At 43.6% G+C, this 20,633-nt stretch overlaps 1 protein-coding gene across 1 annotated transcript; it reads right to left on the bottom strand.

Moving 5' to 3' along the window:
• Positions 1 to 8,422: 8,422 nt before the first annotated feature.
• Positions 8,423 to 17,881, bottom strand: Stc1 (stanniocalcin 1). Its single transcript, XM_036198584.1, has 4 exons — positions 17,527 to 17,881; positions 15,384 to 15,526; positions 14,607 to 14,818; positions 8,423 to 8,897 (listed from the first exon to the last, which is right to left on the bottom strand). The coding sequence occupies exons 1-4, from the start codon at positions 17,642 to 17,644 to the stop codon at positions 8,627 to 8,629; spliced, it is 744 nt and encodes a 247-aa protein (XP_036054477.1). The 5' UTR covers positions 17,645 to 17,881; the 3' UTR covers positions 8,423 to 8,626.
• Between the last annotated feature and the right edge of the window lie 2,752 nt (positions 17,882 to 20,633).

The raw sequence follows: 20,633 nt of genomic DNA, 5'->3' as shown, positions 1-20,633 counted from the left end.
ATGTTTAGCCACCTGGCTTGGCACCTTTTCTCAGTATGGCATTCTTATCTTGCTTCTTTGCATTTGCCAGCAACTCTCTGACCCTGCCCTTCCTCTCCCCAGAATTCCCCAGAATGCTCAATCTCTTCCTGCCCAGCTATTGACCAATCAGCTTTTTATTAGCAAATGAGAATAATACATATTTATAGTGTAGAAAAGGATTGTTCCACAGCACTTAGCTGATAAGCATTTCAGTTTAGGTAAGTGTCAGATTCTTAAGGGTGGGTAGGAAAGAGAAAATGAGCACAGTTATCTCTTTTGTGTGTGTCCATGTTTGAGTGTGTGTGAGGGTACATTATGTGGATGACTAATCACAGGCTGTAGGTCACGGATGCAGGCTGTGGCCATGGTTGTGAGTGTAGGTACTGATGTAGGCTGTGAGGGTGACTGGAGAGTGTTTGTCATTCATATTTACCTACCAGGCAGATGACACAGGTGGATGTAGAGATGTGCTGCTGGTGGTGAATATCTAACAGCTTTGACATTAGGGAAAATATGATGCCATTTGGGAGTTTTTCAAGGAGCTTTTCTTTGAGATATTGGATTTCAGCTAGGACAGAAAATGAGGAGAAGATAAAAAACAGAAACTGAAGATGTCCTACTGGCTCTCTGAATCTTTACCTTCCACGACCACAGATTAAATGAACAAATCAAAAATATTCCCATTAAAAAATGGTGTCTGTTCTGAATTCTAGACATGTTCTTTTGGTCTTTATTTCCTACCTCATACAGTATAATGACTGTTTACATATGTAATTTATGTTGTGATCTAGCTATTGTAATTATTCTAGATATAAGAGAATGGGCATAGGCCATGAACAGATGCTACACTGTTGTCCATAAAGGACTCCCAAAGCCATTTCTTTGTGGATGCAGAGACCACTGTAGAAGAATTCATTTACCCTGGGATGGGCAGATTCTGGAAGGAGGATGGCAGTGGGAGATTGCTTCTGTGAGTACTAACAGGAAACAAAAGGGGAGAAGGGCAGAGGACAGGGTCTGAATATGGAGAGGCTCACATTTGGATATGAGGTATGGAGCAATTAGTGCTATGCAAGGCTCCTAGAGCACAGGTCCCAGCATTCTCTGGTTGACTAGCAGTGGGAGGACAGGAGCACGGCAGGAGAGAGAGGGAGCTGTGGCCTGAAGTGCTTGTGTTTCCATCCCAAGCCATCATTGGGACTGGTTCCAGGATTTTGACCACATGTTGGAAACAATGACAGTGTCTTGTGGGACATATGTTGTTTCTGGATTTCCTGTAGCAGAGGACACCTGCAGTGCAATTTAATTGTGTTAAGAGTTGAGAATACCATACTATCCTCATTGGAAGCCACAAACCCCTTAGGTACAGAGTGGAAGCCGAGACATATTTAATTGACAGACAAGGATCAGAATTAGCGAGTATACCAGATGCTGGCCTCTGGGCATGTGCTTATCAATGCCAGATATTGGCTAGGTAATTGGGCTTCTGTTAGCTCTTTGCAAAATTACAGTGATAGACATTACTCTTCAGATTTTAAAGTAGAATAATGGGGAGGGACTAGGTGACATCTCCCCTGGACCTCTGGTTCTTTCTCGGAAGAAAAAAGTGAAAAGTGCAGGAAGAACACACTTCATAGCAGAGCTTGAACATAAGCCATGAGTTTAGCAGTGTTATAACTGCATTACAAAACAACCAGGACTTCAAGGAAACAAGATGTACATGACACACCAAAGGTCACATTCTCTCTATGTCCCTACTTTCTAGTATGATATTATGTGTAGTTTTAGTAATACTGAGACATGTTTGTTAATGAGTCCTTTATTGCTCAGACCACCACAAGAAAGTATTACTAACAACAGCTGTCCACTTCTAAGCAGGAAAGCAGGACATACAGAATGAAAGGTAAAAAGCCCTGAGGCAAAATGTAGATGAATAAAAACAGGTTAAATTAAGTTAAAAGAGCTGGTGGGACAAGCCTAAGGTACGGCTGAGCTTTCATAATCAATAATGTCTCCATGTCTTTATTTGGGAGCTGAGTGTTCTCAGCTACAGTGTTCTCCATCCTCTGATGGCCATTGTGTCTTACTGGAGCAAAAGTCATGGGTTAGTTGGTGGTAGCAGATAGGAAAATTCTTCCCATCTCTTCTCAAGAGTGTTTAGTGCATGCTGGCTTTGAGTTAAGCATCAATAATACAAGGAGGATATATGTGGCTGTATTGGAGAAGGCTTCTTGGGGGGTTCCATGGCTTTGGTGAATGATAAGGAGTTTAAGGGGGAAGACTGTTTATTAAAAGTGATGGTAGCATATGTGAAGATAATGTGTAAAAGTAACAAGGCAGAAGTGTCCCAGTGTCTTTGAGAGGATTCTGTCAATAGCATTTGGAGTACACACTGAAATGAGTTTGTATTTTCAAAGGGCATACACTTGATGTCAACATGCTTGATTTTCATCTTTGAAGCAATGGGGATCTATTAGGATGAGGAATGGATATGATCAAATTTGAACCAGGACAGCATCCCTGTTGTGACTGTGTGGAGGAGGGCGTTGGGATTAAGAGCTGACTGTGTTAGGCCATCTGATCCAGGGGAGTCTTGGCCCTGGAGGAGATGGGAATGGAGGGGAGGGGCTGGGGGGCAGGTGGAGGTGGGGGCGGGAGGGGGGAGGACAGGGGAACCCATGGCTGGTGTGTAAAATTAAAACACAAATATAATAAAAAAAAGTTAAAAAAAAATAAGAAAAGAAAAAGCTGACTGTGATTCATGGCCAGGGCTATGACCTTGCTACTCAGCATACTCTTGGATGCAATGCAATCATCACCCCTTGGGGAGTGCTAGGGATGTGGCTTTCAGGCCCACTCAGACACTCCTATCATTTTATCATGATCCCCTAGACTGGCATGTACAATAATTTCAAGAAATACCAATGCAGGATCCCTTGGCTCCTATGACACCCGTGTTGACTCTATAGGAAGAATGGTCTGATTTTTCCTCCTTTTTCTCTCATACCACAGACCTACAGATCATTTTATGATCTTTGGAACTTCTCTTTGGAAATGCTGATAAGAACATTTTTGTTGAAATTAGTTTTTTAACTCTCTCTCTCCCTCCTCCCCTCCTCTGCATTCATGTATGTAGAGATTGGATGCCAACCGTGCTTGGGTATCCATGGTAACCTTCCACCTTGTTTGAGGCAGGGCCTCTTTCTTGTCCACAGATATGATGTACATCAAGTTAGCTGCCCGCTAAACTTTGGAGAATTCTGTCTCCACCTCCCACTTTTTATTAGGAGTTGCTGCAGTGTTCAGCTTTTATGTGGGTTCAGGGGTTCAAATGAAAGAGTGGAATTATCTCTCCCAGCCAAATGTTTCAATAACAGAAGAAATTCTACCCTTTTCACCCATGGCTCTTGAAAATACCTTAGAGCCATGGGCTATTAAAGTGTCAGCGGTCTTGGGGAGATATTCACAGGACGCTGTGTAATCTCTTGTTTTATTCCTTTAGCTTGATGATGAGAGACAAGTTCATCATTGTATAATTTGGCACTTTTGAGGGTTTTCATATCTTAGAATTCAAATTCATAAAGTCTTGACTTAACAGTAATGAGTAGTGATCTACAAAAGGAAAAAGAATAAGAAAAATAACCCTCCATCCAAGAGGATATCGAAACTCATGTTGGGGTGAGAGTAGACACTGAATGGTGATGATGACCTGGATGTAAATGGTGATAGTTAATGTTTGTTGAATGCTTAATAACATAGTATTGCCTCTATGACAGGTACTGTTTTAAGTGCTTTATATGTAACATATTTAATTCTCAGCCACTTTTGTAGGTGAGACCTATTATTTGATTCTATATTGTATAGGAATAATTTTATAAATACAAAAGCTGACCTAAGATGAGACCAGACCTTTGGCCCAAAGTCACAGAGACAGAGGAAGGGAGTTGTATTTGAACTCAACTATAAAAATTCCAGGTCTAAGTTCTTTACACTGCAGCCTACAATGCAACCTTTCTGTACAAACACATACTGAAAAAGGCTGAGGATGAAAAACCAAAATGGCCACCCTTTCTGTGGCCAACGAGAGTTGATGCAACACATTATTTTGTAGGTTCACTGTTGGGTGAATCTCTGGACATGGGGGAAATGCAGTTTAGAGTTAGAAATGATTGGGACAATATCTCCATTTGATTTCAAACCATAAGGAGAATTTATTTATTAATAATGATCTACGATCCCCATTGAAAAAATTCCGTCACCAAAGTCCTCCTTTTCCCATGACTGAACTCAGACCCCTCTGACTAGACCCAAGCTGCCTGCCATGCTCTTGTGAATCCTTTTCAAGTTTCTGAAATGGGGTGAGCTACTCTCCTCTTCTCTACCCATAACAGCCATAGTGGACTCTCACTGAGTTACCTGTGTATGGGACTGCTGGTAGCAGCTCACTTAATGCTCCACAGCAGTTCCACAGGATCTCCATCCCATGAAAGGAAGAAACAGATGCCCTTGGAAATTACTGACTCATCTGACATCATGCCTTTTGTGAGTGACAGAGCCAGCTCTTCAATCGCAAATGTCTGATCTCCTGGGAGCAGAGCTATTTGCTCCCCTTCTTTCCTTGACCGTATTCAACCATCTGCACCTCCTCTCCTGATGCATTCAAAAATCTTTCTCTCTAATAGCAAAGGGGCTCTATTTCTGTTGGGGGATATGCCTGTCACCCAGGTGCTCCCAGTCTCTGCAGAGAGGAAGTGTGAACAGCATATCCACCCGGAAGAGGGGGCGGAGCATCTACCCACTATACCTGCATCACTGCCATGCAGAGGTTATGACTGATGAGCATGGATTATTGCCTTGTAGTTATAGACCCCTAAACTTCTTCCAGATTTGGAAGGAGTTTGGGTGTAGGTTTTTTTTTTTTTTTTTTTTTTTAATGTATGTGTATTCATGCATCTGTGTGAGCTCCAGGTTGATATTGGTTTCTTCCTTGTTCACTTTCTATTTTTTGAGACATGACCTCTCATGAGCACCTTAATTCCCTGGTGCACCCTAATTCATGCTGTCTGGCTAGTGAGCTCTCTAAGGATCCACTTCACCAGTGTTAAACTATAGGCACATACTTCCATGCCCAACATTTTTACAGGAGTGTCTGGGATCTGAACTCAGGTTTCCATGTTTGTGTGGCAAGCCCTTTACTGTCCGAGTCATCTCCCCAGCCCCTGGTTTTCAATTATATCACGAGGATATGGGTAGCCACTGAATGAGTGTAAAGATGTTTGGCAAATGCTGATTTAAACTGCATTTATAGTCATATTGACCCATAATTAGTGACTTTAAGGAAAATGAATAGGATAGTGACTTCATACTTAAATTTTCATTCAAGAAGTTTTAAAAAAGACATTCTTCTTCTTCTTCTTCTTCTTCTTCTTCTTCTTCTTCTTCTTCTTCTTCTTCTTCTTCTTCTTCTTCTTCTTATTTGTACATGCATGTGTGCATACATGTATGTAAGAGTATGTGTGTGTGTGTGTGTGTGTGTGTGTGTGTGTGTGTGTGTGTGTTTGTGTGTACATAGCCTGGGTAGAGGTTGGAGGAAAACTTTGTGGAGTCTGTTCTTTCTACGTTTACATGGATTCTGGGGATTGAACTCAGGTCATCAGGTTTATGAGGCCAAAAGTACTTTATTCAGTGAGCCATGTTACTGGCCCAAGAAGTTTTTAAAGAATAACAATGAAAAACGTGGAGGGAAAAAAAAAACAAATAAAACATAACACTTTATTATTATTATTATCGTAGAAGGAATTCACCAAAGTCTTCAACTTATTCTATGGCATCTTTAATTATAAAAATAAGCAAATAAAATAACTTGCATCTGTCATTACCATGATATGTTTCATAACTTTTATATGCACATGGAGCTTAAAAATGTAATTTAACAATAAATAATGACATATACCAGATATGCTCACTGTTTATTCCAGTACTCAGCCAAAAACCTAAATATCATTTAAATTATAAATACATAATGCAAATATAACGGCACAAAAATGTTCTAAAGTGCAACCAAATCACAAGAGAGGAGATCATGCAAACTGGTCTAGGTTAGCCCCCGAAACACTCTGCAGCAAACATGAAACAAAGCTTTGGAAGTTCAAGGAGGAAGTTGGTGGGGGGAGCAGGGCAGGGGGAAAAGGAAGCAAAAAACTAGCAACATTGTGAGAACTGCTTTTTTCCATATGTGTAGTAGATATATGTATTGTTGACACATATACCAGTATCACTGTGGGGAGAAAAGAGGCTATACCACGGCTTGAAGAGGTCACAGCAAAAATAAAAGAAAAAAAAACAAGAGAAAGAGTGAAGAGAGAAAGAAAATCTACCGAACTAAAGTAAGAGAGAATTTTACTAGGAATTCTCATAAGCTACTTGCCACTTTGGGGTTCTGACTTAGTGGGTTTGCAAAATGCACAACACACACACTTGATTAGCTTTTCTGGTTCAGAGAAGTCAGCCTTGCCTGGGGTGGGACGTGGGGGAGAGGGGTGAATCTAGCTTAGAATATGTGCTACCTGATTTCCAAGAGGCTAAGGCAGTGTCCATTTGCTTGGGACCTGGGGATGGGACAGTTCTGAGTATAAAAATGCCCTTCACAATCTGATGTCAGCACGCTTAGAGGCGGTGTGGGGACGGAGGCAGCAGCGTTTGTGCTGCTGCAGCTGCCGCTGCGGCTGCGGCGCTTAATATTGGTCCTTGAGCACTATGTTACTGGTTTTAAAGGCTTTGTGGTAAAGTTGTATTGCTTTTTATTTCCCTGGAGAGGTGCCCTCCCTCCTCCCACCAGGGTCCCTATCACTCAATTTGGTCAACTCTGGGGTGTAGCCTAGTGAGAGTCAAGCACCAATAGTTTCTACCCAAGTGACTTTGGAGCAGCCCCTCCCGCTTCCTCTCTCAGCATTGACCTTTGGTGAGCAGTGACACTCATAAGGGGCTGTTGGGTTCAAGGACAATGACCCTGAGAAACTACTGTTGTTCGTAGACAGGTTAATCATTTGGCTTTGGTGGCTGCCATCTTGTAAACATTACAGCGGAAATGATCAAACCACCAGCTCTTATGCCCTCCTTCATTCTCTCTATATTTTTTCTTTTTTTTCTTTTTTCTTTTTTTTTTTTTCTAAAGATCCTACAGAGATGGTCCAGCTGCCAGGACTACTTTGGCAGGCAGCGTGATACAGGACAAAAATGTAAGAGGAGTCTATTAAGGCTGGACATCCCAGGGTTATTTATACCCCCTCAAGCCCAAGTTCCCCCAACTAAAGACCCAAAGGCTGATTGACTCATTCCTGATTGGCTTAGTGGAAGAATCTCCAACACCATCATTTACCATAGTGCCAGGCACTGATGGAAGATGATGAGCCAAGAACTGCCACTTCCAAGGGGACAGTAGGTCTTGTCACACTTGGTGTCCAAGCCCAAAGCGATGATCTTTTTGATTCCTGTAATTCCCAGTTGGATGTGACAGAGTTGTTTCAGGATACACCTAAGTCAAATGTAGCCTCTGGGTTGAGGTGGGCTAGGAGATGAACATTTTCCCTGGGGTCCTTCAGATAACCTGTTGGGTTTTCCTATCTCATATAGGCCCATCTTAAGTTCTGATGTTGAGTTAAAACTACTTCTACCCCCTTTGTTATAAAAAAGGCCACAAGGAGCATGAACGCGGATATCTGGAAGTGAGATAGTTATTTCATTCCCAGGAAAAGGAAAATAAAGCTAAGGTACAAAACTAAATCTATATGCAATAAAGTTATTATAGACTGCTTTGTTAAGCAGAGTCCTCTGGAATTTATGTACAGTACAATAGTTTTCAGCTATTTATATTCCACAGTTAGACCTTAAGATTCTCTGTTTTTAAGACAATTGTTAAAGATACTTTTAAAGCTCTGAGCAGTTACAGTACATAAAGATGTTAGCTTTTTGTTTTTCATTAGATGCAAGAAGATGCTGGCTCAAAGTCTGGCTGGAGACCCAGGCTTGAGCAATTTGGTAAATATGTCAGAAAGGAAATTAGACATTGGAGGATAGAGACCATAAGAGTCATTAGAGATCAAGAATTCAAACATGACATTCATATTCGTCCATGGCCAGCACAGATTCATAACACGAATTCTATTTAACACATTTATGAGCACTTAAGACATGCATTTAAATAAAGTTGTTTTGTATTGGCTAACTCTACTGGGTGACCATTCTAAAGGGCTCTACATCTTCAGATTACAATGACTGGGCAGTTACATGAACGTTTTGTGTTTGAGAAGCATTGATAGGGATCTGGGAAAAGAATCCATAGAGAGAGGGGATGAAAGAGGCTACATTCTCTCAAGGAGAGGATGAATGATCATCGCATGTATTCTGTTGGTAAGAATGCTTTCATTGCAGAATGTTGGGATATTGATTACGGAAGCCTAGTTTCATGCAATTTTCTTTAAGGGGGGATAGAAAATAGGGCTTACTTAAAAAAAAAAATCAAACCAGGCACAGTACACTCAAAGTTGGTGTGCCAACACCCCTAAAATGCTATTAGTTTGTTGAGGCTGTGAATACCTCTCCCTGGTTACGCACTCTCATGGGAGGTACGTTTGATGTGGGAGGGAGAGTCCCCCTCACCTCGGAGGTTCCTGAGGAGGACTTTCAGCTTCTGTGGCTCATTTGTGCGCCTCCTGTTGAAGTCAGCTCTGGGGTGTGTCTGGGCACAGTGGTCTGTCTGCAGGATGTGGAAGAGGCTGGCCATGTTGGGCCCAATTTTCTCCATTAGGCTGTCTCTGATTGTGCGGACTGTGTCTTCATCACATTCCAGAAGGCTTCGGACAAGTCTGTTGTAGTATCTGCATTGGGAAAATGTTTATTAGGGAAAGCCATGTAAGGATCAGGTCCTGACATCAGTGCTCAAGCTATTCAAAGCTGAAGGTGGCTTTCATTTCCTTCTGAGCTCTGGGTTTACCATACAATATCTCCAGGTGTATACTTCAAGAGGTGTAGACCAAACTGAATAGTAGTAGGCTAACTGTAATGTCTGAAATTCTGGGAAACAGAGACTGTTAGGGAGAAATGGAACAACACAAAATGATCTCCTCGTGTAGAGAAGAAACTAGGATGTGCGCTCAATGTCAGACAATGAATTAATGGCAGAAGCGGACTTTGTCGTGTCCACTGTACTATACCCGTGTATTATACTCAGGTAAAACGATTACAACAGGTAGGTCTGAAACTCAGAGCTTGTGTTAGCACTGAATCACTGCACATGGACTAGCAGTTATTTGGATGTCTCTTCGCAACTCACCTTTGCCTTGGTGTGTGTGCTAAAGAGTATGTGCACATGAGTGCGCATTCTGACTGAGTTTTGGTCTAAAGCCAGGCATTTTCCTGTGAAATCTTTCCTTACACCCACTCGGGCAGTCTGAGTGAAAAGGCTGTTGACTGACTGTGTCTGTTTTAAGGCTTCCTTCAAAGGCATACAGTGGCCTTCTGCAGCCAAACACTAGTTAGCAAGGGTACTTAAAAGAAAAGATTAATGCCCCTTTCATGCTTCTGCACATCCATGAAACCCTCTCACATTGTTCACACTTTGGGGACCTCTTTCTTCTCTGGCTTCCTCACAGGCTTTAGTTATCACCTCAGGTACCACCATTGATGGCAGTATGACTATTCCTTTTCCCCTGGCTTGATTTTGAAACATCTCAAGGGCAGGGTGGATGTCCTTCTTTGTATCCAAGTGGTGGAGTGTCATCAGGCAGTATTGTCTGCGCAATAATTCACTGTTAAATGTTATATTTTTTCCCCCTGAGGGAACAGAACTTAAATAACAGGGTGACTTCCTTGCCTGAGAAGACCACATCCATCTTTGCTCTCCATGCATAACACTGACCTTCTTTTAGGTCTCATGGTCTGCCCCTATGCTTATATTTATACTGAAATATTTTCTTAAATATCAACTGAACTTTAACATCAATGAAAGAACATAAAAAATATTCTTCTGTTATAAAAAAAACCCCTCAGTTTCCTGAAGAAAAATGATCTGTGGTTCTGGTAGATTTGTATGCAAACATGCAAAAACCCTAATGACAAAGACCTTTGTGTTTGGTATAAGTGACTGTTATGTATGCAACAGTTCTCTGAATGTCCCAAATAATGCTGCCAAGTGTTATGGCTGTGAAAGGATGGGACCATCTATATTCAAAACCTCTAAACAACTTGTACAGTTCAGGTATTTTCCAAACTGATGAAGTATTTCTGACTCAATGGTTGTGTAGACCTATTAGCTCTGTGCTCACTGACAGGAGACTCTCCTGGTGACAGTGACCTGCTGTATTGATGTGGAGAGACCATTTTCTAGGAGTGATCAGGATGCCACTGGGGCCACAGGATCATCAGCGGGGGAAGATTCCTGTTTATTTTTAACACAATACCAGAACACAGGATCAAGCATCTTGCTGGAATAACTTGACCTCCTAGAGAGGTCCTTTGAAGGATGGACGGTAAACAGGGCAGATCGTGAGTGATGAAGCAAAGTGGTCACCCTTCTTTGGATGAGAGGGTGAAGTTGGAGATGGAGAGAGAGGAACAGTGTCTGGCTTACCCATAGTCCTGCCTACAGCCCTCCTTTCAGGGACAATTATATCCAGCTGTGAGTGAAATTGGGCTGCTCTGGCTCAGAGGAACATTTTCCAACCCTTGGAATTACAAAGCACATGAGTCAAGCTGAGCTTGCTTGGATGGAGAAATGGGGAGAAAAGTAGTTTTGGAAAAATTGAGAAAAAACAAAACAAAACAATTGTGCCCTGACAGCTTCAGCCATCTATACCCTCATTCATCTCTAGGCATCTACTAATTCCTGGGCTCTCCCAGGAATTAGCTCCCCTACATCTTGGAGTCTATTTTCGAGGGCAATTAGTCCTTAGACAATACAGTTCCATAAAGGACTTTATAACTCAGAGAAGTTAACCCTTTCACATCTAGAAAGAATTCTTCATGACACATGGGCCCCTAAATGGGCTAGAAAATGTGATTGCTATTTAGAAACAGAATGGATGGAAAGTCCCTTCTTTGACAGAATTGGGAACTCTTGTCTGGACGGAGAAGTCTAAACTCCTTAAAGAAACTGAATTCATCTAGCTAGCCTGCAGCCTGGAGGCTCCACTGGTGTCTGATTCTGAGGGCACCTACCTTTGCTGTTGCCTTCTCTGATGGGCTAAACAGAATACCTGCTCTTGGGTTTTCTTGGCAATGACCTCTGTCAGCCTGCCTGCTCTTCTGCTTCCCTGAGGGGGCTTTGGTAACTCAGTGGAGTAGGCTAAGGGAACATCTTAAAATAAGAAATTATACATGGATCCATGAGGAGCTCCTCAAAGGCTGAAGCACATGCCAGGCTTCCTGATATCAGTTCAGCTAACCCTATTGTTTCCAATGAGACTGGAATGCAGCATTCAACTCTGGACTGTGCAGGCCAGTGAGAAGACTTTTACTACAGGTTGCTAAGCAACACAGATGCTTTAAGAGGTTGTGCCTCCAGCAAAAGTTGACTTAGCAATTGCAATTGCCATGTATTTATTGAACACACTTTTGTACTAAGAACATATAGTTACTCTAGCTATGAGGAAGGATGTGCCTTTTCTTTTAGGAGAGAGCACACACAGAATTCCTTGCTGAACACCATGGTGCTTATATATTTAGTTATTCATGGTATTCTATTTTTGGGTTGCGGGAACTTCTTGCAGGGTTTTTCTAGCTGCTTTTTTTTTTTTTTTTTTAAGTAGAAATCAAAATAGCTTGGCTCAAGGCCATGTGAATTCTGGATTCTATTTGGGGACTCATAAGCTGTGAGACCTTCAGCAGGTTGCACATCTCTCTGAACCTCTGTCCTTCAGTCAGCTAGATGGGGGCAGGAGGATCTGGATAACTATTATCTTCAGCTATGGTATTTGGTTTCCAAGGATTCAATGTACATTTTCCTTCTCAGGATAATAAGCCAGTACAACTCAGCAGAAGATACCTCCTCTGCAGGGGGAGTTGAGGCAATTCTGTTCTTTAGCCTGACGGCCTTTATGGCATGAGGCTACATAGCGCACTGGGGTAGCAGATTAAGCCTTCTGGGTCTCACAGCCTGGAAGGACCTTTTACAAAGCACATATCTTTCTTCTCATTTTGCAGATTCTATCCTCAGCACCGCCCCCTACCCCCCCTCGCCGCCCCCTGGTAAAGAATAAGATCAGATATTCTCCATAGCTACAGTTTCAGCCATGCTTACCCAAATACACGCATTCTGCCTAGGAACGTTCTGTGTGAGAGTTTATAAATAGTCCTTTGTTTCCCTTGATCAATATTATTCTTCTGTTTCCTGTTCCCTATCCATGCCCTAGAGAGCTGGACGCTTTGCCAGTTTTCCCACTTTGGATCCGTGTCTCATTGGTTCCCAAGCTTTGTGATGCCTTGTCCACCTCATCATTTCTCCCTGCTTCCCTCAAGACTGAAGGTGTGGGTTGCCCATCAAGGCAGGGGGCACTCCCAACTACTTCCTCTCTTTGGATGCACCTCTGTCATGTACACATACTCCTGTTCAGCCTTTCAGTCCAGTCACAGGGTTTGGATTCTCCCAGACCTAAAATCTCATGCTAGACAAACCACAGGAAGGTGGAATGAACCTGTAACTACTTCCCTTTGCAGTTTGTTGCCAACTGGCAGGGACTTTGCATGTGTCTATGTTGGGACTGAGGCTGGGAAAGCAGGATGTTTTAGGCGGGTGAGGAGCTGAAATAGAGCAAGCAGATCAAGCCCCTCCTGGAACGGAAATCATTCCAGTCCTGAACACTGGAGTGAAATACTTGGGAAAAGGTAAGAGCTGCATGAGAGATTCTGGTGTTTAAGAGTGTGCCACCCTTTCCCCATTGACCTTTTCTTCTGAACGTGAGCAAGAGGAGATAAGGAGACGGTGCCTGGACCATTTTCTGAAGGTATTGCAAACAAGGCACTTTGTAAAAAAAATAATGGTCTGGCTAAGGACGCCTTTCCCAAGTTTCCTCTTGGGTAATGGGAATCGTTGGTCCAAACTCTGTAGCTTCCTTTCTACAGTGAATCTCAAGAGAAAATGCCACTTTAATTGAAATAGCCAGCTCAGTATAGCTTTGAAATCGGTCACCTGACATATTATAGATCATGTGTCCTGGGATCTTTAACAATCTAAACTTGTACTAATGAGTCTGCTAATCCTCCTTCTTTTAAAACTATGTAAGGACATCCTTTGTCCCCAGCCATCCTCCTACCAAGAATTCTTTATTTCTTTCCCCCAGGGCAAAGGGGTGGCCTCTAACAAATGGCCAAGTGTTAACCCTTTCCTCCTTCAACAAAAATATTTCTAGGAGAATTTTAAAAATTGAGGTTGGTCTCGAGAGAAAAGTCATTTGAGGAAAATGGAGTTGATTTTTTTCCTGTTCTGAGAAAAATCAGTAAGAACTCTGGTAGAGTTGCAATCAAAGGCTGCATGGTAGATTTCTAAGATTTCTATAAGTGGTTCTGTAGGCCACTAGCCTGTAGTTAAAAATGGTTCCTATATGTCACAGAAGTTTCATGTTAGGGGTAAAGCTCAGATAGACTTGACCATTGTTACTCTCAGAAAGGATAGGGGTATTTGGCTATGAAATTTATCAGATTAAGTGTGTGATAACTCTTAGGGACCAGAGTAACACAACTATTGCTTGTGAATGCATGCAGACTTGATGGGAGAGTCAGAGAATTATAGGGTTTCATCCAATCCTAGGATTTGGCTTTAATCATCCACAGGTTATCCTTAACTAGCTTGCATTACTACTGATTCTATCTGTCCATGTCCTCCAAAGCTGCATCCCTTACCTCTTGCTAGACACCTTTCCAAGATACCCATACTGGGCCAGGATGCCAGGTCTCTTATGCATCAGGGGTTCATTCCAGTCTGGCAAAGACTTCAAAGTCAAAGACCCAGCAAAACCTGGAGCTCAGATGGTGTGAATCCAATGGCTTTGGGTCACCTGAGTTACAAATGTGATCTGGGTAGCGACCAGCTTTTCCTTCTAGGGAATCTTGGGCTAGAGGGATGACATAGGGCTTTGAAGAGAACATGAGAATGGTTCCCTGAAACCTTGTCACTTTTCTTAGAGAAAACTCCAAGTTCTGGGGAAATGAGATGACTTGCTCTGGATTAGCCACTGAAACATTTGGCTTTGGGACCGATTTGAAAGCTACACAGATTTAATAAAAGTCTGCATTCTGACCTTTGACCTGGAAGGGGGGTTATCATGGCCTATTGTTCTGTTGAACTGTCATGGTTTCAGTCAAACCTGATGTCTCAGAAAGGTGTTTTCCAGAAGCTTCATTGTTTGCTTCAGGCTTATGGTAAGAATTGGACAGAGTTGCATCCACCCAGGGCTCCTGCAAACCAGCTTTCTGCTAGCTGTGTGGGAAGATTTTAACACTGGAGGGAAACATTTCTTCTCTGGCTTGGATGGCCAGTCCCCCTCCATATCCCTGATAGTGAAGATGAGGCCCCCCCCCCCCCCCCCCCGTACCTGTTGGAGAAGTGATTGGGCAGCTGTATGACTTCAGTGATGGCTTCCGGGTTGCGCTTGGCAATGCTGCAGACATTCAGCTTGCTGTAACACTCCTCCTGCACCTCTGAGATCATCCTCTGGAAGGTGGAACACCTCCGAATGGCAAGGAAAACCTTGGAGGTGATCCCATTGGCGATGCATTTTAAGCTCTCTTTGACAAATGCTTTTCCCTGTCAGGGACAAGAAGATAAGTGTCAGTGTGCCCTGTTAGAAGAGGTCTGGATCTATGTTGCAGGGACCTTCAAGGAGACTTGCTTCAATAGCGAGGCCAAGAGCTAAAATAGCAAAAGGTCATCTCCCTAGGACTTTCTTGAACACTCAGCTCCAAAGAAAGGAGATGAGATGGGAGGAAGCCATCATCAACCGTTCTGAGGTGTAAAGATGGTCCTAATCAGTTTTATGTTCTTGGCAACTCAGAATTTCAGACAGCATGCTAGAGCATTCAGAGAAAAACATTTTTATTTCCTCTCAAAGCAGAAATGCTTTTGTGCTAGTCATCTCCCCTGTTCTAAGCCAGCTTTTATCAACTCCTTGCTCCTAGTCTAAACTGCCCCCCCCCCCCATGTGTGTGTGTGTGTGTCTGTCTGTCTGTCTCTCTACACCATGGGATGGGCCTTTTGAGTAGGAGGCTGGGAAGCATGTCTGTCTCCCTGCAAGGTAGGCTCCTAGGAATAGTCCCGAGCACTTTGTCAAATGACAAGCAGCCAGTGGGAGCAGAGGTCAAGGTCACGTTACCTGAGTGTCAAATTTAGCAGCACTGTACAAGAAGGATTTACAAATGTCGTACATCCCATCTGTGTCACATGTGGAGTTTTCCAGGCATGCAAAAGCCCCACATCCAACCTGCAGGGCGCTGTTGAGGCAGCGAACCACTTCAGCTGAAAGAGACAAGCAGAACCAGTCTGGGTCAAGCCAAAGGGCTCTGGATCCAGTAGGAGTAGAGGCCAATACCCAGGGCACGGGATCTGAACTTATCCTCGAACTTTGACCTTGGGTTCCAGGAGAGAGAACAATTTGCAGAAAAGCGTGGGGAGGGGTGAGAAAGGGGATGGGCAGGTTCTTTTTGCTTCTAAGAGTCAGAGAAGAGAAGATGACTTTGACTTCCCCCTCAGGTACATGCTTTCTGGGGCTCACCCTTCTGTGCATTTTGGTGGCTTGAGAAGTAAGGTTAGAGACCTTGTCATGCACAGTGCCTTCTGGCGGTGACAGGAATCAAAGACTGTCACTTGGAACTTGAAAGCATGGGTAGGCTGAAAGCAATGACTGAAGGTCAGACTCACGATGGGGTCAGGGGAGGACCAGAGAATCCAGCTGCCTTTTGAAAAATGCAGTCTGGAGTAAAAAGCATGGGTATGTTAGTCCAAACGGCAGAGAATAATTTGCTGAGTCCACTCGGAAGGAGACCCTTCCCAAAGAGGGCTTTTAACCCATGATGGCATTGACAGAAAGGAATCTGAGCCCTTTGTATCCACCCTAGCTCCTCAACCACAGCCCGGTGCTTAGAGGTATGAATAAGCTCTCATATTAAAAGGCTTCTTTTCAAAAAAGAGAAACACAGGTGTGGAGTGACAAGCCCAAGGCTCCCCTTGTGCAAGGCTGGAAGAAAACCGCAAAGAACTTGCACCAGGCTTTCTGCATTCTGGATAAGATCTGCCATAAAAGTAATTTCTCTCCCACAGAAGGAGGGGTGTTCTGGCAGGCAGCTCGGCAAGCAATGATCTGTAGCCTTCATACCGTAGGATTCTCCTCCCAGATCAAAAGCGTGGTTTGGTTAAGGCTAGGCTTCCCCGCCCCCCCCTCCCACCACCCGCAGCCTCTGGGATGTTACAAGTCATTTCCCTAATTATATATTTCCACGGGTTCAAATTATAACTTTGCTCTAAGCAGTTTTAATATGCATTAGGGCTGCTATTGTTTTAGGGTAAGCTTGAATTGTGAATCACGGCATCGCTATAGCAACTAAGTACAAAAGGAAGCAAGGCAAGAGGTCTCTCGGCAGGGACCTGCGCTCTTCCAAGGGAGAGCATCTGCCCCATTTTGACACCTGCGGTCCCATCTCTGTGGACAGTTGGGGAGAGGAATGAGCGGGGAGCCAAAAGTCAAGGGGCAGAGGGCTCGTAATGCCTCTTTGCCTCCAGAGGCCAGGACCGTATCCAGTTAACTGGTACTGGAGTCAGGCCGAAAGTAAGACCTTCCCCTTGGAGAAAGAACTGATTCGGTTCACAAATGCACTTCCTTCTAGGGACCGTAGGCTGCCCTGGGCGATTGAATGGAGCCGGTTAAAGCGAGGAAGGAGACAGGCAGCCCTGTATGGAATGGGGTATGTGGGTCCCTCTCCCCCAACCCCCTTTCTTTCTGAATCCGCCCTGGATTTTTTTTTTTTTTCCAGACTTGAGGACTATGGTTCCACAAATCACTGTGGAGAGGGGGCTTGCCTGTGTGCTCTCTGAAGAGGTACAGAAGTCAAGTTACAAGGTCTTAAAGGAGCAGAGAGAGGGACCGCAGCAGGTAAGCCGCGCATCACCTTAAGACTGGCTTGTGGAGTATAGAGAGCTGTGAGGCATGCCAACATTCAAGCCTTTCCCCGCCCCCTCCCCCTAACAAGAGGGTACGTGCCAGATTTCAGGCAATCAGGCTAGGCTTATGCAATGAAATACCCTCAGCAGAGCGCCCAGCTTCTTCGTTAGTTGCATGCAATTTATTAAACAAAGGAACTCCACTTCCTAAGGCTATTGGATTACACTGGCAGTTCATTACCACCAGTCATGAAGCACATTTATTACCAAGATCAGCAGTCACAGACACACATGCAAAAGTGAGAGAGGCAAATGAGGACAGCTCTTTGGGGGAGAAACCAGTCCTGGGGTTGCTGGCTTACCTGAATTTTGAGCCGCCACCCGGGATTTTCTGGGGCTCACAGAGTCATTCTGTTCCGCCTCGTGCGTGGCAGCAGCACTGATGACCAGCACCAGAATCACTGCTGAGTTTTGGAGCATTCTCTGAGAAGTTTCCGCTAAGTTGTTGGCTTTTTTTTTTCCTCCCCCCCTTTCCTCTTTCCCTCTCCCGGCTTGAGTTAAGATGTGGATCTGGATATACTGAAAGCTTAGGTGAGGATTTGAGGAAGAATTTTTGTGTGTGTGTGTGTGGCTGGCTGGCTGGCTGGCTGGCTGACTGGCTGCTGCTGCTGCTGCTATTGCTTCTTCTTCTTCTTACACCTCTGGCTTTTGCAAACTGGGGGCCCAAGAGCTGCACCCAGGGATTTTATAGCCGTCTTATCGGTCCTCAGGATCAGAGACCAATCAGATCCTTCAACTGGTCCGTTTAGCCAATAGGCGGGCACGCTTATTCAGCTGGAGCTTTTTGACTTCTTAGAAATATTTTCCAGCAAATTGAAAGTACCTGCTGCCAATGATTTATATGTGTGTGTGGCTGTGTGTGCAGGGATGTGTGAAAAAGCTATTTTCACACACTGAAGTGATAACTCTGTATTGATCAAACTGAAAGGAAAAAAATCACTTGAAAAGCTCTTCAAGGTACTTGTGAAATTCATCTTATTTTATTTTTTTTAAGTGAACCACTAGAAGGAAATGGATGTTGGGTGCTTGATAGGGAGATGTGATGCAGATTAGAATTTAATCAAACTATAGCAGCTCTCTAATTTTAGTAGGCTGTTCTCTGTAAGAGCTCAACACCTTTTTAAAAATTTTTTCTTTATTTTTTTATTTGTGCGTTCACTTGTAGTGTGCATCTTTGATTCCTTGCTGTGATCTGGAGGCATCTTGAATTCTCACTGATACGTGTAAGCCACGGCAGAAGGATGTATGTGAGTGCAAGAGCATAGTGAACTGAGATGCTCTGGTTCCAGCTCCCAGCTATTTCCTTAGCTCCCTGGGGTAGTCATTAAACCTCTGACCTTGGCCGTGTTCTTTTACCTTGCTGTCCCACTTCTCAAATCTTATTCCACACACCTCTAAAATGATATGATTCCCGGGTAACATAAAAATTTGAAACAAGGTCTCATGTAGCCCAGGCTGAACTTGATACATAGCTAAGGGTGACCTTGAACTCCTGGTTGTCTCCCTGTCTCCATCTTTCTCATACTGCAATGACAAGAATCTGCCACCATGTGGTGCTGGTGTTCAAATCTACAGTTTTCTGCATCCTGCCCTGTACTGTATTAACTGGCTGCATCCCTTAGTCCTAGATCACCCATCAACACTGTCTTCATAGTCACCACTGGCCCTGCCAACTCCAAGAGTGTTGGTTACTGTCTGTGCACCCAGTCTCACCTACTCACTCACACCACACTCCACTGAGGGACACGGCAAATGCCTGAAAATTAATAAACTGTGTATTCAAGCCCAGCCGCTTCATAATCACCTTGAAACAATGAGCTGGTCAAAGCAAGACTAACCCTGCTGGGTAAACCAGTTCACTTCTTGGAGGTTGGGGAAGAAGGGGGCGGGGGACTGGGAAGAAAGGGTAGGGAAAGACCAGAATGTGTAGGAGAGGAGACTGATAAACTGGAGACTTAATGGGAAAATTATAGTGGAATCACAATTCATGCCCAACATAGCAGCTCATATTCTCTTATAAGTGGAGTGTGGGTAACAAGAAGGTTTGTCCGTAAGTTGTGGAGGAGGTTAATGATCCATGAGAGGACTTCTCAGGTTAGGAAGGTGGTCATTAAGGGCTGGGGGGAGGTGAAAGGATTCAACAATAAAATCGTGAGTATTTTTCAGGAGGTAAGTGAGAGAGCCTTTGGCAATTCTACAGACTTGGACAGGATGGTCTTGCAAAGACACAGAGCCAGTGGCTTCAGGTTCAATCCTGGAACTTCACACGAAAGCCAAAACAAACAAACAAACAAACAAACAAACAAACAAACACTAATTCTGTCCTCACAAGTCAAGCCAAGAATCTGGTTTGCCTCTGAGTGTGTGATTGTGTGTGTGTGTGTGTGTGTGTGTGTGTGTGTGTGTGTGTGTGTGTGTGTCTATGTGTAGGGAGGTAGGGAGTGGGTTTGCTGAAATAACTTATAACCCATCCTTTGCAAAAAATTTCTAGGAAGCAGGGATGTTTGCTATAACCAGGGCTAAAAGGAATAAAAGACACAGAAAATATGTTAAAAATTGGAAAAATTTCCATGTTTCAATTAGTGAATTTCATCTTTTGATTGATTAAATGTGCAAACTATTTAACTTGTCAGTCCCGTTTTTGTTCGTCAAAGGTATTGTTTCTCCAGTACCTTCTAGGTGTAATAGTGTTCAGTGTCTCAGGGAGGATAAAAGTGAAGAAATCTAGAAGGTGGGGGTTGGGGATTTAGCTCAGTGGTAGAGTGCTTGCCTAGCAAGCACAAGGCCCTGGGTTTGGTCCTCAGCTCCCGGGGTGGGGAGAGGGGGAGAATAATCCCTGTGGCTGCACATGTCAGTAATTTAGTGGGGTGTGGGCGGGTGGTGGTGGTGGTGTTTAAAAGCTGGGTGGTGATGGCACATGCCTTTAATCCCAGCACTCGGGAGGCAGAGGCTAGCCTGGACTACAAGAGTAAGTTCCAGGAAAAGCACCAAAGCTACACAGAGAAATCCTGTCTCGAAAAACAAAAAAACAAAAAAACAAAAAACAAAACAAAACAAAACAAAACAAAAAACAAAAAAAAAAAAGAAAGAAAAGAAAAAGAAATCTAGAAGGCAAACAGAATTCTTGACCTGGGGCACTTGAAATTTCTTTGGGAAGATGACCAATGCTAGGACACTTTCTATAAATTCAAAATGTCATGACTTTGAGAGCCAGCTAGAGATTTGAGGGGGGTTTCATACTTCAAGAAGGAAGTGAAATTTTAAGTTAGAAAAGTGGGGCTAGCTTGTGTTTAATAAAATTCTTATTCTAGAAAGCTCTGAGGTTGGTTGTTGATGGCTTGAGGCAGGAAAAGAGCATGTATGGCATTGCAGAGTAGATCACTCAGTGTTACCTTTCAAAGGGGGAATA

The sequence above is a fragment of the Onychomys torridus genome, chromosome 9, assembly GCF_903995425.1.
Source record: "Onychomys torridus chromosome 9, mOncTor1.1, whole genome shotgun sequence".
Taxonomy (NCBI): domain Eukaryota; kingdom Metazoa; phylum Chordata; class Mammalia; order Rodentia; family Cricetidae; genus Onychomys; species Onychomys torridus.
The sequence above is the reverse complement of the archived record's forward strand: the minus strand, read 5'-3'. Positions and strand labels throughout refer to the sequence as shown.

Excerpts from the sequence above, each read along its gene's own strand:
- Stc1 (XM_036198584.1), bottom strand. The coding sequence starts at position 17,644 with ATGCTCCAAAACTCAGCAGTGATTCTGGTGCTGGTCATCAGTGCTGCT. Across the intron at positions 14,819-15,383 it reads CTGCTAAATTTGACACTCAG|GGAAAAGCATTTGTCAAAGA; the intron begins GTAACGTGACCT and ends TGTCCCTGACAG. Across the intron at positions 8,898-14,606 it reads CCCAATCACTTCTCCAACAG|ATACTACAACAGACTTGTCC; the intron begins GTACGGGGGGGG and ends TTCCCAATGCAG.